This window comes from Ochotona curzoniae, unplaced genomic scaffold, assembly GCF_017591425.1.
Source record: "Ochotona curzoniae isolate NIBS_2020 unplaced genomic scaffold, NIBS_Ocur_1.0 scaffold_4701, whole genome shotgun sequence".
NCBI classification, from domain to species: Eukaryota; Metazoa; Chordata; class Mammalia; order Lagomorpha; family Ochotonidae; genus Ochotona; species Ochotona curzoniae.
Window position 1 is genome coordinate 20,793,273 of NW_024467122.1, and position 20,652 is coordinate 20,813,924.

The following is a 20,652-nucleotide window of genomic DNA, read 5'->3' on the forward strand; positions in this document are numbered from 1 at the left end:
TTCCGAGGTGCATTAGCAGGCAGTTGGATCAGAAGTGGAGCACCTAACACTTGAACCAGTGCCCGTATGGGGAGCTGACGCCTAGGTAGGTGACTTTATCTACTTCAACACAGTACTGGCCCCAGGATTCAGGGGTCTTAGCCACTAGACTAAAAATTTGCTCCCATGGTCCTTAATTTCTTATAGAAAGTAACATATCAATTTAGAGATTTTTTTAAAGTTTATTTATTGGAAAGGCAGATTTATAGAGAGAAGAGGAGACAGAGAGAAAGATCTTCCCTCTGCTGGGTCGCTCCTCAAGTGGCTGTAACAGCCACAGCTGAGCCGATCCAAAGCCAGGAGCCAGAAGCCTCCTCCAGCTATCCCACATGAATGCAGGGTCTCAAGGGTTTGGACCATCCTCGACTGCTTTCCCAGGCTTCAAGCAGGGAATGCAAAGTAGGAAGTGGAGTAGCGAGGGTGTGAGGTGGCACCCATATGGAATCCTGGCACATGCAAGGCAAAGATTTAGTCACTGAGCCATCACACTGGTTTTTCAAGTTAGATTTGACATCCTATAAAAATTAAAATAATTTGGGAATGTTCTTGAATTTAGACAGAAAAGTGTTTGTTTTCTTGAATTAAAAATTTTTAAAGATTTATTTTGTGGGGGTGGGAGAGAGAAAGATAGATATTTTCTACCCACTGGTTCTCTCCCAAGTAGCTGCATTGGCCAAGCCTGGGCTGAGACCTACAGTCTGGACTGCCATCTGTTTTGGCTACATGGGTGGCAAGGAGTTGTGTATTTGGTCCATCCTCTGTGGTGAGCTGCTTAGGAATCGGTGCTTATATATGCTGTTGGTGCAAGGGGCAGCTTAACCCACAACACTGGCTCTGAGAAGCATATTTTAATTTGCCAAACTTGTAAAAACTTTGGAACTTATGCTTTTTAATAGTTAAACATTTTTCAGATTACTTCTTCCATTATGAGTGCTTCTCTTCCCTGTTCAGAGTATAACTTTAGGGTCAGCACTGTGTTGTAGTAGGTTAAGCCTCTGCCTGTGGTGCTGGTATCCCATTTAGGCACTGGGTGCTTCATTTTTGATTCAGCTCTCTGCTAACGGATCTGGGAAAGCAGTGGAAGTTAGTCCAAGTCCTTGGATCTCTGTGCCCATGTGGGAGACCCAAAAGAAGCTTCTGGCTTTGGGCTAGCCAGGCTCTGGCGGTTGAGGGAGTAGATGGAAGATCTAGGTCTGTCTTCCTCTCCCTCTAACTCTGATCTTTTTTAAAAAGTTTAACTTTATAAATGAGGTAATATGGGGCTAACATTGTGGCATAGCATTAAGCCATTACCTGTGGTGCTGCCATCCCATATGGGTGCTAGTTCAAATTCTGTCTCTTCCACTTTCAATCCAGTTTCCTGCTGATGTTCTAAGAAAAGCAATGGAAGGTGACCCAAGTACTTGGGCCCCGTACCCATTTCAGAGACCCAGATGAAGCTTTTGGTTCTTGTCCTTGGCTTTGACTTGGCTTAGTCCTGCCCTAGATGTTGTGGCCATTTGGAGAATGGAAGATACGTTTTTCTCTCTCTTTCTCATTCTCTCTGTAACTTTGTGTTCCCAAAAAATACATATTTTTAAACATGTTAATAAGATTGTCAGTCATAAATGGAATTCTTTGGTAATTATAAACAGAAGTGTGATTTTAATGTTTGATTTTTTGTAGGGCTACATCATTCAGAAAAGAGAAGTAAAACCAAGCCTGGAAACAGATAAACCAAGTGAAGATATACTCACGTAAGCATATAGGCTTGGGTCAATTTGTTTTGAAATTTGCTCATGTTCTTGAATGTGATATAATAAATGTGTTTTACAGGTATGAGGAATTTCATCCTTTCTTGTTTTGTCAGCATTCACAGTGTCCATATATAGAATTTGAATCTTTTGACAAGGTGGGTTTTCCAGTTCTGTTCTTTGATCAGTTCATTAACAATGCTGTGAGTTATTAATAACAACTTTGAGAAGTTGGACTTAGACTTTGTAGTTGCTGTTATTCTGGGCACGAAGGACATACACAGTCGGGGTGCACTTGTTAGCAAGCGTTTCAAGATGCAGAAGAAACGTGACACTTGGTTTGATTCTTGGTACTGTGTAGCTACATAGTACACTTAGCTAAATAGAGATCTGTTCAAGTTCTTTGGGTATTTTTGAAATAGACTCTCAGATTCCATGTTTGTGAGTTGGAGAGACCATGCTGTTTGTTTTCAGCTAGTTGTTTCTGTTTCTGTTTTTAATAAGGCCGTGGATGAATTCTATTCCAAGATAGAAGGTCAGAAAATTGACTTAAAAGCCTTACAACAGGTATGGAGTCAGCTGGTTTTGGAGTGCTGTGATGGGTGGGTGGTGCTTTCTGGCAAGCAGGTGCAGCCTTAGAGCAGTAGGGTGGGAGCTGTGACTTCCTGGTTGACGCTTAGGTTGCAAGTATGTGCTCATGTATTGTGCTGATTAATCAGACCCTCTCTCCAAAAGGGAAATAGAGTGCAAAGATGAGGCCTTTATTTGTACTCTAATATGACTATTAAAACAACCCAAAGTGTCTCAGACTTTGCTTTTGGAGGAATACAGTTTTAAATATATTACAAACAGGCCAGAAAAGTGACAGAAATTGTTTCTGTCCAGATTTATTTACTTATTGTTACATTGTGTTTTCTAGAACACCTGAAAACTAGATCTGTAATACCATTCCCTATTACACAATGCACAAGAAGAATTTTCTAAGCAGTGTTGTTCAAGGATGTTTGTATTTTTAGAGCATCTAATTTTGCAGATTAGCAGCAGTCACTGTTGACAGAAGGCGATATGTTTCCTTAAAAATGCTAATAAAAACTTAAAATGTGTGCACTAAAATTCAAGTTAAGTGGGTGCGAGGACTTCAAATTATGTGATTCTTTGTACCTTCTCTTCACTTATAAAAAATTACTTAATAGTGCAATTCAAATAAGTAGCATAACTTCAGAGCATAGGGATATGTAAACCACATGATGACCATAGGGTAGCAGCACTTTTGCTGATGAACAGACACTGGGCATCGATCTTGAACTCCGGGTTTTTCTGTGCCTTGAAATAGCAGTGGTTTGTTTTGGTAATCATAGTGGATACTGTTAGTAGTCATCATTCCTGTAATTCAAATCTTTAGCATTTCGTCCAGCATTCAAGTACTCAAATGGCGATGCTATTACTGTTGCCAGGAAGTCTGTCCCCAAATTAATAATCTTGTATGATATGTATGATAAATGTTAAATAACTGCTGTGAGCCTTTGTCTTGTTAATTTTAGGGATAACTAATCTATAAAGTAAGGGTAAAGTATTCTGCAAGACAATGGAAATAATGCTGAATAACTTAAACACATTAATGAAATACAAAGTTATTTATAGCTGGCACACTTGAAAAATTTAGTTTCCCAAACTTTGTGCCCTAGAACAAAATGTCTTAAATTCTTCTAGTTTAAATACTGCCTCAGGCAGTCGGGACATACCTTACGAACAGTGTGATGAAGGGAATGGGAGGAGGGGGCAGAAGCAGTGTTCGAGCTTGGTGCATTTTGGACTCCGGGGAAGTTAGCCAGTCATGAGGCTGCATCCGGTATAGGCGGCGATGGGGTCAGGGCAGTGAGGTTTGAGGGAGGTTTGCGGTTTGAGAGAAGGACCATACAGTTGGAGAAATCTGTTTAAAAATTTGCTTTCTTAAAAAAAGGAAAAACAAGCATTGAAGAAATTGGATAATGTCCGGAAAGACCATGAAAACAGATTAGAAGCTCTTCAGCAGGCTCAGGTATTGTATATAGATTTTTCTGAAGCTTTTTCAAAAAATGTGAAGTGGCGTGATAGTAAATACATTTCCTTGCTCCCTAAGGAAATAGACAAACTGAAAGGAGAGCTCATTGAAATGAACCTGCAGATAGTCGACAGAGCCATTCAGGTGGTTCGAAGTGCGTTAGCCAACCAGATCGACTGGACGGAAATTGGGTTAATTGTGAAAGAAGCGCAAGCTCAGGGAGACCCTGTCGCAAGTGCAATCAAAGAATTAAAACTACAAACAAATCATGTCACAATGCTGCTAAGGTCAGTTCATCATATTCCTTCACAATTCTTTTTTATATTTGGAAATACATGCTCAAAATAAGAGGGAAAACTTCCACGTAAGCTGTTTTTAAGTGTTGTAAAACGTTTGTAATTTCATTGAGGAAAATAATTGATGATTAAGAAATGAAGTCATTGACGTGAGTGAAATACTATTGAATATTTTTAATAGAAATCCATACTTGTTATCAGAGGAGGAAGATGATGATGTTGATGGCGATGTCGCTGCTGAGAAAAATGAGACTGAAGCACTAAAAGGAAAAAAGAAGAAGCAGAAGAACAAACAGCTGCAGAAGCCTCAGAAGAACAAGCCCATGCTGGTTGATGTGGATCTCAGCCTGTCCGCGTACGGCAACGCCAAGAAGTAAGTCAGGGCGCACGTCTCAGGCGGTGTTCCTGTGTTAAATCAGTTAGGATATTAACTAAAGAGACATGGTTATTTCACCTGTGTGAGGGTGCCTCAATAATGTTTATGGGAAAATGGGTAAAGGGTTAGTTTATTTTCGTGCAAATTTTTTTGTAATTCATGAATTGTTTTTACATAATCGTTTCTCATGAACTTTTTGAAGACTACCTCATATACCTTTATTTTTGGTGAAAATACTTTTAAAAAAATAATTTTTTAGGGCTCAGCGTGATAGCTGAACAGTTAAAATCCTCGCCTTGAATGCACTGGGATCCCATATGGCCACCGGCTGTAATCTCAGCAGCCCCGCTTCCTATCCATCTCCCTGCTTGTAGCCTGGGAAAGCAGTCAGTGAAGGCACAGAGCCTTGGACTTTGCACCTGTGTGGGAGACCTGGAAGAGCTCCTGGCTCCTGGCTTCAGATTGGCTCAGCTCTGGCCGTTGCGGCCGCTTGGGGAGTGAACCATCTGGTGCAAAATCTTCCTCTCTGTCTCTCCTCCTCCTCTCAGTATATCTGCCTTTCCAATAAAAAGAAATAATAATAATAGTTTTAAAAAAGATTTTTACTGCAGAGGAGATTTATAGGGAGGAGAGACAGAATGATCTTCCAGCCGCTGGTTTACTCCTCAGTTGCCTGCAGTGGCCAGAGCTGAGCTCATCTGAAGGTAGGAGCTTGGCGCTTCCTCCTGGTCTCCCATGTGAATGTAGAGACCCAAGGCTTCGGGCCATTCTCTATTGCTTTCCCAGGCCCTAACAGGGTGCTGTAGCAGAAGCAGAGCAGCCAGAATACAAACCATGCCGATATGGGATGCTGGCATCTGTAGGTGGAGGAATGAAAGGTAGGGTTACAAAGATAGAGATGAAGAAACAGATTTTCCATTCCCTGCTGATCCCCAAATGGCTAGGCCCAAAGCAGGAGGTTTCAGGCCTGGCGGCATGGCCTAGCGGCTAAAGTCCTTGTCTTGAACGCGCCAGGATCCCATATGGGCGCTGGTTCTAATCCCAGCAGCTCCATTTCCCATCCAGCTCCCTGCTTGTGGCCTGGGAAAGCAGTCGAGGACAGCCCAAAGCTTTGGTATCCTGCACCCGTGTGGGATACCCAGAAGAAGTTCCTGGCTCCTGGCTTCGGATCGGCATAGCATCGGCCATTGCGCTCACTTGAGGAGTGAATCATCGGACGGAAGATCTTCCTTTCTGTCTCTCCTCTCTGTATATCTGACTTTCCAATAAATAAATAAATCTTAAAACAAACAAACAAACAAAAAAAAGCAGGAGGTTTCTACAAAAATCCCAGGTGAGTGCAGGGGCCAAACCCTTGAGCCATCTTCTGCTGCTTCCCCAGGCACATTAGCAGGGAGTTGAATCGGAATTGATACAGCTGGAACTTGAACTGGCTTTCTTTGAATTCTGGCGTTGCAGATGGTGGCTTAACATTCTGCACCGCACCTTGGTACCTTATGTTTAATTTTGTGTATTATGCAGCTTTATTTTTATGATTGCCGTATTTGTAAAAGCAGGAATAAATGTAAAAAGTAATGAATAAAGACTTTAGCTGGAATTGGAATATAATTTGAAAATCTTTTTAGGTATTATGATCACAAGAGATATGCTGCTAAGAAAACACAAAAGACTGTGGAAGCTGCTGAGAAGGTACTGATGTTTCATAGAATAAATATTATTGTCATCGCTTTAATAGGTCTAGTTATTTCAGCTTATGAGATATTTTCTAATTCAGAGAGTTCTTTCAAGTTTAATTTGATATATTTTTTGTTATCTTAGATACCTGCTTTTTTTTTTTACATCCTTTACATAGTTAATTAGGGTAAAAAGGTATAAAGGCCTAAAGAAAGTGGGTAAGACTGTTTTTTCCATATTGTTTCCTTCATGTATCTGAGGCAAAGGGAGATATTGAGGGAGAAGCCACACCCAGTTTCCCACCCACCCCAAGTCACGGATGTGGGGCATGCTCTGAGGTACTTACTCAGGTGGTTTTGATAGTTCACCAGTTATGAATCACTGCCAATCTCGCCACTCCAAACACGATGAGGTTGTTGAAGAATCCATTGATTGACATAGTCCATCCTAGCGTCTCCATTTGCCCAATCTTTCGCTGACAACATATAGCTGAAGTGGTTGATTGACTTGTTCTGTCCTCTGTCTTTCTTGGTTAGGGTTCTGAGTCCAGCATTTCGATTGGGGAGATCCCCAAAGAAACTTTGTCTGAGGTGTTCCCAGACCAGATTGTTGTATGTGCTAGCAAGCACAGGGCCTGGCACAGTCCATTGCCCTGATCAGCTGGTGGTTGCAATTGCTGGGTTGGTTCTGTTTTCAGCCCGACTTCCACTGGAACCAATGGGTGTTGTATCCAGCCTGGTTCTGCCCAGCACATACTCGGCCCTCTCATAAACCAGTGGGAGCTGCAGCCTAGTCAGAGCGACCCACAATAACCCCCACCATGCCCGCCCCCTATCCTGTTTGCCAGTATGTGTAGCAGACTAGTCCAGTCTGTCCCACATCGCCTTCTGCTCTTGTACATGTCAGTGGGTATTAAAGTTTAGTCCCATCTAACCAGCTCAACAATCAAGCCCTCACGGATATTGTTGAGTGCCTCTCTGTCTAGCCACCCCAGTCCCTGTCCTAGTGTTTCGTGCCCTCCCGTGGGAGTGGTAACCCAAGAGGGATGAGCCCACTATTTCCCTCATGGGTCTCTTACTCCCGGATTATACACTCTGAGGTGGTTCTGTGGTTTAACCTGACAGAATTAGTCCCCAGTGCCAGCTTCTGCCAGCTGATGCTGTGGCTAAGCCCAAACAACCCTCACCCACTCTAATTTTGTTTGCACCAGTAGGAATAATCAGCCTAGTCTGGTTTTTCCCTGATCTAGTCCATATGAGGTGCACAGGTGTGGTAGCCCTGCTTAGTCTGGTCTGCCCCCATCCCAGCTCATGCTGTCCAGTGGGAGTTGTTGTCCAGCAAGGGAACCTCCCTTATTCCCCCTGTCGGCTCCGCCCCCTCCCTTCCTGGCTTGCTCTCTAAGCAGCTCATCTGTGTCATTCTTCCTGACCTTCCTGGCTCTGCTGAGAGCTCTGCTATCCCTTAACTACTGACGGGAGCTGCTGTTCTGGCACTTTTGCCCCTTCACTGTTCTTTCTGCATGAAACGCGCTTGCCTCAGAATTTCCTTTTATTCATGTGTTTGCTTAGAAAAGACTATTAGGAAAGTCGTCTTTGGGCCCAGCACAATGGTTCAGTGGCTACATTCTCACTTTGCAAGTGCCAGGATCTCCATTGGGCGCCAGGGGAAAACACTTTAGTTGTGAAGTTAGTTATTTTTGTATGTTAGAATATGCACATGATTGGGCTTGGCGCAGTAGCCTAGAGGCTAAGGTCCTCGCCTTGAATGCACAGGTGTGGGTAGTGGGGTGCTAAAGCCACTCCCCAGAATAGGAAAGGCCATTGTAAGATGGCGGCCAGGAGGCAGAATTGGTCTCACCAGCAGGTAAACAGGAAGTCACAGGGATAGGCTAATGCCCTTGCTGCGATTATGTCATTGCTACTGGCCTATCATATAGCGTCAAGTGGACCCACAGGGAGAAGTGATTGGTGGAGAATATAAAAGTAGCCGGTAAACGAGGGCCAGGGAGAGAGGAGAGGAAATTATGTACGGATTGACGGCTAGGAGGATAAAGACTGGGAAAAGAATGACGGACAGAACGGGAAGAATGGGGCAGCAGAGAGGGGAAGAAGTGTTAAGATCTTCGGGTAGAAAAGCTAAGGCGTACAAGAATGGACAAAAGCGGGCAGAGGGATACAAAAGCGGTATAGAAGCAGTAAGACCTAAGTAAGGGGACAAGAACGGAGAAATGCAACATAAAGTATGGGAAGAAGAACAGGAAGAAGGGTGGCAGAGAGAGGGCTGGAGAAGCTGGGAGGAAAGCTAAGGCCAGTGGGGAAAGGGGCAGCGGAGAGAAAGGTTTAAACGCAGCCGCTTTTGGCAGTGAAGGGTCAGGTTGTGGTTCCGGCTTTTCCCAGACCCTCAAGAGTGTGCCTCGTCACTTTAGTGTCGCTGCTGGGTAGCGACACACCGGGATCCCATATGGGTGCCAGTTTGTGTCCTGGCAGCCCCACTTCCCATCCAGCTCCCTGCTTGTGGCCTGGGAAAGCAGTTGAGGGTAGCCCAAAGCCTTGGGACCCTGCACCCACCCTGGCTTCAGATCAATTTGGCTCTGGCCATTGTGGCTACTTGGGGAGTGAATCAGTGGGCAGAAGATATTATTCTCTGTTTCACTTCCTCTCTGTATATCCAGCTTTCCAATAAAAATAAATAAATCTTTTTTTAAAAAGCCTGTTTTATCACTCTTAATGAAATATCTCAATCTCTTGTCAACAGCCCCAACCCAGTATGTATTTACTTGAATGTTTATCTTTACTCTAGAATGTAGATTGTATGAAAGTAGGACCACTGTTTTGTTCACTGCTGTGTGTCAATCCTTGTAATATTACCTGTACCACATTAAGAAGTTGGATATCTGTTAGAGTGACGTTATGGATGTGGTCCTTGGTGTCGGTTCTTGACATGATGCTCTCTGGTCACTGCTTTCATCTGTCTGCTCATGAGAGGCTCTTGTTCTTTAGCTGTTCATCCTTAAAGCTTCAGCTTAATTTCCTTTTCCTCCAAGATGTTTTGACCAAATTCCTTTCCTTCATCATACTATCTATCACGGCATCCTTACACATACTCAGCGTATGTTTATTTGAGGGATTACATGTTTAATAGTTGTGTCTTCTCCCGGAACCCCATGGAGTGGGGAAAGGAGCTTTGTCCTTCTTGTTCACTGTTGTATCCATGGCATTTAGCCCAGAACCTGGTACATGATAGGCTCCCAGTATCTGGTGAATGCACAAAGCGTTTCTTGATTTGTATATCCTGAGCAAATGTTTACATGCATTAAATCTTTGAGTTAAATTATTTCAGTAATTTGTGTTTGTGTGGGTAGTGCTATTTTGTGATATTCTGAAAATTACTTTTGTCCCACCACTTACTGTGGTAGTATTTAAGTAAATTTGCATTTATTTTTGAAACTCTTTTCTTATGAATAGGCATTCAAATCAGCTGAAAAGAAAACAAAGCAAACCTTAAAAGAAGTTCAAACAGTTACCTCTATTCAGAAAGCACGAAAAGTATATTGGTAAGTCTTCTACTTTTTTTTAAAATCTAGTTTTTGTTTTCATAAAAATTATACATACATGTTTTTAAGAAAATGAAGCAGTGTTGAAAACTTTTTGAAAAATTTAGTAGCCCTGATATTCTTCACTTTTTTTTTTTTTTTGGTTGTTTTTAAAGATTGATTTTAAAGAGGACACAGATCTTTTGTCTGCTGGTTCACTCCCTAATGGCCACAATGGCTAGTTTGGGGTGGTACAGAATGGTAGTGGCCCAAGCTCTTTGGTCATCTGCTTTCCCAGGCACATTAGCAGTCAGCTGATTTGAATCTGCCTGTAATTCAGGGTCCTGACTGCTATGCATATTCAGGGGTGAGCCAATGGACTACAGATCTCTGTGTTGTTCATGTGCATCTCCCTTTGCAGTTGGGATAGGAGAGGGTGGTGGAAACAACTATGTAAAAAGAGGGTCATGAGGAAGACAGAAGAAAACACAATAAATAGCGCAGTCGACAAACTGCGGTACTACAGGTTGGGAGTTGAGTATTCAGTGGTAAAACAACTTTACTTTCTTATGAGTGGTCCAAAGCCTGTCAGTCCACACAGAAAGAAAGCTGGACCGTTTATGCTCTTGATTCCTATAACATTGTTTCCTTGAATGTAAGGAGGTTGTCAATATGCGGTAAGAGAGAAAATAGGAGAGGCAAAGAGATCTTCCTTCCACTGTTTCACTCCCCAAGTTGCCATAGGCGGGCCAAGCCAGGGCCAGGAACTGGGAGCTAGTTTTTCAATTCCAAGTGGTTGCATGGCTCAAGGGCTTGGGCTGTGTTCTGCTGTTTTCCCCAGAACATAGCAGGGAACTGGATGGAAAATAAAGCATTCAGGTCTTTAACTGACACCCATATGGGATGCTGGCACTGTATATGGCAGCTTTACCCACTATAACAGCCCTGAGATAACATTAAAATTTTTTTTAAATGTTTATTATTGGAAAGGCAGATCAGATTTATAGAGAGAAGGAGAAATAGAACTTCTATGCTCTGGTTCACTCCCCAAGTGGCCAAGTGGCTACAACATCCAGAACTGAACTGATCCAAAGCCAGGAGCCAGGAGCTGCTTCCAGGTCTTCCATATGGGAGCAGGGTCCCAAGGCTTTGGGCCATCCTCTACTGCTTTTCCAGGCCACAAACAGGGAGCTAAATGGGAAGTGGAGTAGCCAGAACATGAACCGGCATACATATGGGATTCCAGTGCTTGCATAGTGAGGATTTAGCCATTGCACCATGGCATCAGGTCCCAGAGATAAACTTTTTTTTTTTAATTTAAAGATTTATTTATTTTTATTACAAAGTCAGATATTCAGAGAGGAGGAGAGACAGAGAGGAAGATCTTCCATCTGAAATTCACTTCCCAAGTGAGTGCAACGGCCGGTGCTGTGCTGATCTGGAGCCAGGAGACAGGAAATTCCTCCAGGTCTCCAACACAGGTGTAGGGTCTCAAGGCTTTGGGGCGTCCTCGACTGCTTTCCCAGGCCACAAGCAGGGAGCTAGCTGCATGGGAAGCGGAGCTGCCGGGACTAGAAGCAGAGCTGCCGGGACTACAACCGGAACCCATATGGGATCCCGGTGTGTTCAAGGCAAGGACTTTAGACCACGCCGCTGCTGGGCCCGAGATAACCTTTTTAAAAAGTATTGTTTAATTTCTTATCTGTATCTGCAGAGATGTAGAAAATAGTGTTTGGCTCACATGTAAAGTTTTGTCAGAATTCCTGCATCCCATGTTGTAGTGCCTGGCTTCTAATCCCAGGCTTACTTTCTTACTCGACATTGCTAGTACAGATCCTGGAGGTATCAGGGGACAGCTCGAGTACTTGTGTCTCTGCCACTCAGAGCCCAGGATTGTGCTGCTGGGCTGGCCTGGCCCACTCCAAGCTTTTTGTGGGTGTTGCTAGAGCTAACCAGCTGATAATGATACCCAACTGAACTTTGTGTCTCTCTCTCTCTGTCTTTCAAACATATTAAAGTGAATTTCTTAAAAAAAAAAAAAAAAAGCCTATAGAGGCACAGTAGCTGCCTATTCTAATTTTTAAAAATATATGAATTCAGACAGCTATAATGGAGAAGTGTTAACTTTGTTTTCTTTCAATTTGGTAGGTTTGAAAAATTTCTATGGTTCATTAGCTCAGAGAACTATCTGATCATAGGTGGACGAGATCAGCAACAGAATGAAATAATTGTGAAAAGATATTTGACACAAGGTAGGTGAGATTAAAATGTTAAGGAATTAAAAAGAATTATTGACTGGATCAATTTCACTAATATTAGGAGTTTATTTTCATCTTCTTCTATTTGACTGATTTAAGGGAAAAGGAGGTAATGGTTTATGATGTTGAGTATGTGGTTTGACATGTGATTCTCAATTGTGGAGGTATGTGATCCTCAGATGATGCCGAGTTAACTCAGTATTGAATCTTGATCCTTTAGCGCATTAATAAAAATTATTAGTCCCCCCAAAATAATTGTGGTCTCATTGTTAAAAGGTCAACTTTTCATTGCTGATGTTTGTAGCCATTTTTCACATGAATAAATAGAACTAAAAGTTTTACTTCTTATTGGTCTTTAAGGAGACATTTATGTACACGCTGACCTGCACGGAGCTACCAGTTGTGTGATTAAGAATCCAACAGGTAATACATTTCTCTTCAGAATTTTGGTTCCTTTCTTTAAAATATATTTTAAATTTCTCTAAAATCCTTTAAAATATGTTTACATAAATAGAGATAAAGAGTGTTGTGATAAAAGGGTCAGTCTGTTAACAGGATGTGGCTGCTCGAAGCATACATTCAACAGCAGCCTATTTTTTGTTTTGTTTTTTAAGATTTATTTATTTTTATTGGAAAGTCAGACAGATTTACAGAGAGGAGGATAGACTGTATGATAGTCTATAAAACCACTCAGTAAATTCAGGATAAATGAAATCACATGAGGTTTTTTCTGACCGTAGTGGTGTGATGTTAGAAACCTTGTGGCATCTGGATCGCTTCCAGTTTTTGGCAGTTACGGATGAGGCTGCTGCAGCCAACCCTGTGTAGGTTTTCATATGGACAGAAGTTTACAATTAACATGAGTGAATATCAGAAATTAAGATCTTTGAGTCTGTGCCAAGAGCCTGAATTGCCAAGTAGTTTTATGCTTTTGCATTCCAATCACAACGAAAGAGTTACTTTTGCTCCACATCTTTGCCATCAGTTGGTGACAATTTCTTCCTTTTGTCATTTGGGTTTTATTGTACAACCCCCTGATGACACAGTATGGAACATCTTTGTACATGTTTGTGCTCTGTATGTCTTCCCAGTAAGGACTCTGTGTTAATGTATGTTGGTTGTGTTATCAGAGTTCTTTATGTATTTTGGAGAACAGGCCTTTTCCTGCTGTATCTTTTTTTTTTTTTTTTTTTAAAGATTTATTTTTATTATTTTTTCATTGGAAAGGCGGATATACAGAGAGGAAAGACAGAGAGGAAGATCTTCTGTCCGATGATTCACTCCCCAAGTGAGCACAACGGGCCAATACTATGCCAGTCCGAAGCCAGGAGCCTCTTCTGGGTCTCCCACGCGGGTGCAGGGTCCCAAGGCTTTGGGCCGTCCTCGACTGCTTTCCCAGGCCACAGGCAGGGAGCTGGAAGGGAAGCGGGGCTGCCGGGATTAGAACCGGCGCCCATATGGGATCCCGGGAGTGCAAGGCAAGGACCTTTAACCACTTGCACCACCGCACCGGGTCCCTGCTGTATCTTTTACATGTATTTTTACCCAGTTTGTGGCTTATCTTTTCATAGAATATTCTTTTCAAGTCATGTTTGGAAGAACTAGATATCCACATGCAAAAGAAGGAAGTTAGACATTCTTGCGTCTACGATTTTAAAAATTTACCTTTATTCTTTTCAAGATGCATTTTATTTATTTGAAAGGCACAGTAGGAAACAGAGAAATCTTCCATCTATCTGCTGGCTTACTCCCCAGATGGGCACAGCAACCAGGGCTAGGCCTAGGTAAAGCCAGGGGCAGGAGTTTCAGCCATCGCGCATGTGGATGCGGGGACCCAAGGAACTTAGACATCCTCCACTGTGTTCCTAGGCACATTATCAGGGGGCCGAATCAGAAACAGAGCAGCAGAGATGTGAACTGGTGTCCATAGGGGATGTTAGCATTGCAGGCTGCAGCTTGAAACACTATGCCACAGTAGCAAGCCCAAAAATTGAACTTAAAATGCTTTATTGACCTAGATTTTAAAAAGTTTTATTTACCTGTTTGAAAGGTAGATTGGCAGAAAGGGAATGGGTGGGAGAAAGAATGAGGGAGTGAGAAAGATCTTCTAGCTCATACCCCCAAAATACCTGTGGTAGTCAGGACTGGGCCTGATGAAGCCTGGGACCTGGAGCTGCTTCTAGGTCTCCCACATTTTTTTTTCTAAGATTTATCTATTTTTATTGGAAAGTCAAATATACAAAGAGGAGGAGAAACAGAGAGGAAGATCCTCCGTCCACTGATTCACACCCCAAGTGGCCCCAATGGCCGGAGCTGCATGGATCTGCAGCCAGGAGCCCAGAGCCTCTTCCAGGTCTCCCACGTGAGTGCAGGGTTCCAAGGCTTTGGGCCGTCGTCTACTGCTTTCCCAGGCCACAAGCAGGGAGCTGGATGGGAAGCGGGCCTGCTGGGATTAGAATTGGCACCCGTAAGGGATCCCAGCACATGGAAGGCGAGGACCTCAGGCACTAGGCTACTGTGCTAGGCCAGTCTCTCACGTATTAAAGAGGATCCAAGCACTTCTGCTGCTTTACTTGATGTATCAGCAGGAAGATGCATTGGAAATGGAGTAGCTAGGACTTGCACTGGCATGCAGTGTAGGCTTCAGTCGTCAGTTTAACCAACTGCAGCACAGTGCATGCATCAAGATCTAACTATTGGGCCCAGTGTGATAGCTCAGTGGCTAAATCCTTATCCTTCATGCAATAGGATCCCATATGGGCACTGGTTCCTGTCCCAGCTGCTCCACTTCCCATCCAGCTCTCTGCTTGTGGCCTGGGAAAGGCGTAGAGATGGCTCAAAGCGTTGGCACCCTGCTCCCATATGGGAGACCTAGAAGCAGCTCCTGGCATCTGATTTTGGATTAGCTCAGCTTTGGCCATTAAGGCCACTTGGGAAGTGAGCCAGCAGATCAAAAATCTATAAATCTGCCTATCCAATGATAATAAATAAATCTTAAAACCATATATATAACTATAAAACAGAAGAAAATAAGGTATAAATTTTAATATTCTTGGATAATGCAATTGTTCACTACCTAAGATGTGAAAATCCTAAGGAACCAAACAGAAATAGATATAGTACTTAAAAATGGAAAACCTGTATTAAAAAGGGCGCACTGTCTCTACTCCTCTCTGTATATCTGACTTTCCAATTAAAAAATTTAAAAATAAAAAGTGCTGAATTGGTAAGGCAACCCACAGAATAGGAGAAAATGGTTACAAAGCATGTGTCTGATAAGGGACCAGTATCCAGATAACACTTACCAGTAAAAGAATACCACTGTTAAAAACAAGCAAAGGATTCCAAGTGGACATTTCGCCAAGATGAAACAAATAAAAAGGTGCTTAGCATTGTCAGTTTTCTAGAGAAGTGTAATTTCAGACTGCAGTGAAGTTCTATGTCTTCCCACTAGAATGCTTAAAATGAAAAATAGATCATGATAATTGTTGGTGAACATGTGGAGAAATTAGAACCCTCTTATACTTCTGGTGAGAATAGAAAATGATATTGTTGTTAAGAAAATGGTTTGTCGGGCCCGGCGCAGTGGCGCAGTGGTTAAGGTCCTCGCCTTGCATGCCCGGGATCCCATTTGGACGCCGGTTCTATCCCGGCAGCCCCACTTCCCTTCCAGCTCCCTGCCTGTGGCCTGGGGAAGCAGTCGAGGACGGCCCAAAGCTTTGGGACCCTGCACCCACGTGGGAGACCCTAAAGAGGCTCCTGGCTTCGGACCGTCATAGTATCGGCCGTTATGCTCACTTGGGGAGTGAATCATCGGACGGAAGATCTTCCTCTCTGTCTCTCCTCTCTGTATATCTGCCTTTCCAATAAAACAATAATAATAAAAATAAATCTTTAAAAAAATGGTTTGTCAGTTTCTCGATGAATTAACAATTATACACCCAGCATTTTAACTTTTATATGTAAGAAAATTGAAGACCTGTGTGTACACAAAATGTGTTTTGAAATCTTTGTGCAGGCATTATTTATAATAGCCAAGACAGGGAAAAGGAACGATGTACCATTAGTTAATGAATAAACAGTTCTGTGTATCTACAGTAATAGGTATTCAAACTTAAAAATTGAGTGCTTCTCTCTATTCTGCCTGAGTTAAAGAAGGCAGATAAGGAAGCCTATTTATGGTTCCATTTATACAGAATTTCCAAGCCAGGTGAATTCTTAGAGGCAGGAAATATGTTAGTGAGTGTTAGGGGTTGGATACAGAGAGGAAAATGGGGAGTGACTACTGATGCTTTTTATTTTTTTGGATATTGAAAAAATGTTCTGGCAGTATATAACAATAATGGTTACTTTATGAGCAGATTAAAAGTCATTGCACACTTTAAAAGGGTGAATTTTAGGATGTCTGCATCATATATCTTTTTTTGTTTTTTTTAAGATTTATTTATTTTCATTTTAAAGTCAGGTATAGAGAGGAGGAGAGACAGAGAGGAAGATCTTCCATCCGTGATTCACTCCCCAAGCAGCTACAGTGGCCAGAGCTGTGCTGATCTGAAGCTCAGAGCCCTGAGCCTCCTCTGGGTCTCCCATGTGGGTGCACGGTCCCAAGGCCTTGGGCTGTCCTTGACTGCTTTCCCAGGCCACAAGCAGGGAGCTGGATGGGAAGCGCCCATATGGGATCCCGGCACGTTCAAAGCTAGGACTTTATCCACTGGGCCACCTCACTGGGCCCATCATATCTCATTTTAAAAAATATTTGGGGTCCAGCGTGGTGGCGCAAGTGGTTAAGGTCCTCGCCTTGCACGCTCAGGATCCCATATGGACGCCGGTTCTAATCCCGGCAGCCCCGCTTCCCTTCTAGCTCCCTGCCTGTGGCCTGGGAAAGCAGTGGAGGACAGTCCAAAGCTTTGGGACCCTGCACCCGTGTGGGAGACCCTAAAGAGGCTCCTGGCTTCGGATCGGCATAGCATCGGCCGTTGCGCTCACTTGGGGAGTGAATCATCGGACAGAAGATCTTCCTCTCTGTCTTTCCTCTCTGTATATCCGCCTTTCCAATAAAAAAAATAATAAAAATAAATCTTTTAAAAAAAAATTTGAAAGCTAAGTGTAACACATTTGTTTTTAATGTGAATTTGATATTAGGCAATCTATTCTGGAAGTTGTGAAACTCCAAATATATTTTTTCTGAATTGTACTTTTCTTAATCAAATGAGCGGTAATTATTTACATAGGTTTGCATAAAGTTTGTCATGTTAAATGTATTTTTATAAGAAAGTACTTTTCAAGTGAAAGTGGCATATTACTATTTAAGATATGAGTGAACCTGTTATGCTGCATATGATTTTCATATTTTGTCCTACTGAAAATCTGTACCTTGATGTTGACATTGTAATTCCAGGAGAACCCATCCCTCCAAGGACCTTGACTGAGGCTGGCACCATGGCACTTTGCTACAGTGCCGCCTGGGATGCCCGAGTGATCACTAGCGCTTGGTGGGTGTACCATCATCAGGTAATCAGGGCTGTGGGCCTTTCTTTAAAATCTATTTAGAGCTGCTGTGTGCTGGATTTAGAAGGTACAGGTGGAAAGACAGCTGGATTGAGAAATTAAATTTTGGTAGTAATGAAAAGTATGTTCACAGTTTCAAGTGATAGAAGGCTCTGACAATTTTTTCTAAAACATAAAAAAGAGCAGGGTGATGGGGCGTATCAGTTCGAATACAGTGTCAGTGGAAGCCTTTCTGGAAGCTCTGCTTGAGCAGAGACCCGAATAGAGAATGACTCATGCAGATACACGGCGTAGTCCTCAGTTACGCCGCGCAGACCGATCTAAAACATCCTTCTGTTCATCTTTGTTGCAACTTTCTGAATTCTCTTTGGCCTTTTCAGAAAAATAGGTATATCCTCTAGAAGTGTTTTTGTGCATTTGGTTTTATTAATTGCTCTTTGTGTTTTTATGCTGGTGTATTTTGTTTCACAAAGTAATTTTGACACTATCAGAGGCACTTACTTGTTGATCCTTCATTCTGTATTTGGCTTCACGGTGCTGTTCATTTCTGTGTATGTTGGGTGGAGGACATTCAGCGAGGTGGCCGAGATGCTGATCGCGGTACCCTGGTCCCGCATCAGAATGCCTGCCTTCCACTTCCGACTCCCAGCTTCCTGCTGATAGACACTATGGGAGATCACATGGTAACGATCAAGCAGTTTGTTCTCTGCTGACCACGTGACATACCTGGAGTTTCTGGCTCCTGCCTGTGACTTGTCCCAGACCTAGCTGTCAAACGTACTGGAGGTGAACCGAAATGTGAGAGTTTCATCTGTGTCTCTGAAACAAGAATTAAGTACAATTTTAGAAAAGATTTAAAATTGATAATGAAACTTTTACTTGGATCAACTACACAATAGTGAAAGTTCAATTCCCTTATCTTCCCTTAAGTCTGGTTTCATTTTATATCTGGTAGTGTTTTGGTGGTTTTTAAGTTTTAGTTATTTGAAAGGCACAGGTCCACCCCAGGGTTCACTCCCCTAATGGCTACAAAGGCTGAGGCTGCGCCAGGCAGAAGCCAGGAGCCAAGAACAACTTCTAGGCCTCCTGTACATTGCTGCAGGATGGTTCAAGCATTTCCCAGGTGCAGTAGCAGGGGACTGGATGGGAAGTGGAGCCACACCCCGCATGGAAACTGGTGTTGCAGTTGGCAGTTTTACCTACTGTGCTGCATTACTGGCCCTTATAGGAGTATTTGTAGGAAAGTAGTAACACATGGGAGATTATAGCACCTGTTCATGTAAGGAACTAAATAAAAGAGGCTTTAGTTTTTTAATGAAGAGAATTTGATATTGTTAATCCTTTAAATAACTGATTAGTTTCATAGGTGTATAAAATTTTTAGAAATAATGGACTAAGATACCTTTGTATTTTACCAAAGTAGAGTGTATTTTAAAATTAATTGTTTCTGGGCCTGGTGGCATGGCCTGATGGCTAAAGTCCTCGCCTTGAACGTGCCGGGATCTCAGATGGGTGCTGGTTCTAATCCCAGCAGCTCCACTTCCCATCCAGCTCCCTGCTTGTGGCCTGGGAAAGCAGTTGAGGACGGCCCAGTGCTTTGGTATCCTGCACCCGTGTGGGAGACCTAGAGGAAGCTCTTGGCTCCTGGCCTCGGATTGGCTCAGTTTCAGCTGTTGCAGTCGCTTGGGGAGTGAATCATCGGACGGAAGATCTTTCTCTCTGTCTCTCCTCCTCTCTGTATATCTGACTTTGTAATGAAAATAAATAAATCTTTAAAAAAAAATTAGCTATTTCCTAAAATTAAAGGCTATTTTATTACCAAAAAATATAATCTCAGAAAGGATTATATTTAACAAATATAGTTTCAGTAAATAGAGCTTTCTGATATGTCTGTTAAACTTTCTATACTTGCCTAATTTTATCTCTTTTTTTTTTTTTAAAGATTTATTTTTATTATTTTTTCATTGGAAAGGCGGATATACAGAGAGGAGAGACAGAGAGGAAGATCTTCCGTCCGATGACTCACTCCCCAAGTGAGCGCAATGGGTCGATACTATGCCGATCCGAAGCCAGGAGCCTCTTCCGGGTCTCCCATGCGGGTGCAGGGTCCCAAAGCCTTGGGCCGTCCTCGACTGCTTTCCCAGGCCACAGGCAGGGAGCTGGAAGGGAAGCGGGGCTGCCGGGATTAGAACCGGCGCCCATATGGGATCCCGGGCGTGCAAGGCGAGGACTTAACCACTTGCGCCACCGCGCCGGGCCCTAATTTTATCTCTTATTGGAAGAAATAAATGGACTGGTTCTGGCTCATCCCGTGACCTTTGGAGATGGCTAACGTGGTGAATCTTGTCATGTGCTTCTGTGTTACTGTCAAAGGTCTGTCATTAAGGAGATCTGTGTCTTCAGAGTCTTTACAGAATTATAAACTTCTCAGGACATGGTACTGCTTCTTGAATGGTTTTACCTTCTTTAGTGGAAAAAATCTCTGATTTTTAAAAGTTTATTTATTTGCAACACGGAGAGAGAGGGCTGGTTTCCTTCTCCAGTGCTTGCAGTGTCTTGGACTGTAGTAAGCTGCGACTAGGAGCCTGGAACTCCTTTTGCGTTTCCCATTTCCATGGCTGGGACTCAACTACTTGATCCATCACCTGTTGCCTCCTGGGCACACATTTGCCAAAAGTTAGAATCAGGAGTGGAGGCAAAACTGAAACCCAGCTCTACCGCCCTGTGCGTGTTCCCTCTCTTAGGAGCGTGTTTTGTGTTCCTCAGGTGTCTAAAACAGCGCCAACCGGAGAATATTTGACAACAGGAAGTTTCATGATAAGAGGTAATGTTTGATATGAAAAACAGCCCTAGACTTGTTAGTATATTATGCAGACAAATTTGAGGGCTATTTACAAATCTTCTCGGTACAGAAACCCATTCTTCTGATCTCACACAGGAAGTCTGTTCTGATGAGGAAATCTTGGCCTTCATGCAGCAAATTTAGCATTTGTTACATCATTGTGGGCTGTGTTTCTGTTGATGAGGATGTGCTTTCACAGTTTAGTTATAAGCGTGAAGAAGTATAGCGTGACCTTTCAAAAAAGGTCAACTAGACCGTTCCCCCAAAGATGAAAGCAAGGATCTGTATTTTTAAAATATGACTCTTCTGCTTATGATCCCAAGGCCTGTAAGTGGGACGTGTTCTCCATGACA

The 20,652-nt window shown here is 42.8% G+C and overlaps 1 protein-coding gene across 2 annotated transcripts in view; it reads left to right on the plus strand.

Annotated features, from left to right (window-relative positions):
- The window catches only part of NEMF (nuclear export mediator factor), a 52,214-nt gene that overhangs the window by 19,273 nt on the left and 12,289 nt on the right, over positions 1–20,652 (plus strand). The window contains exons 9-20 of one of the 2 annotated variants that reach the window (XM_040969937.1): positions 1,705–1,775; positions 1,855–1,930; positions 2,277–2,339; positions 3,733–3,810; positions 3,892–4,100; positions 4,291–4,482; positions 6,111–6,174; positions 9,624–9,712; positions 11,840–11,943; positions 12,310–12,372; positions 17,348–17,460; positions 20,224–20,281. In XM_040969937.1, coding sequence (XP_040825871.1) covers positions 1,705–1,775; positions 1,855–1,930; positions 2,277–2,339; positions 3,733–3,810; positions 3,892–4,100; positions 4,291–4,482; positions 6,111–6,174; positions 9,624–9,712; positions 11,840–11,943; positions 12,310–12,372; positions 17,348–17,460; positions 20,224–20,281 — 1,180 coding nt within the window. The remainder of the gene's footprint in view (positions 1–1,704; positions 1,776–1,854; positions 1,931–2,276; positions 2,340–3,732; positions 3,811–3,891; positions 4,101–4,290; positions 4,483–6,110; positions 6,175–9,623; positions 9,713–11,839; positions 11,944–12,309; positions 12,373–17,347; positions 17,461–20,223; positions 20,282–20,652) is intronic. The other variant, XM_040969938.1, reaches the window with a different exon arrangement.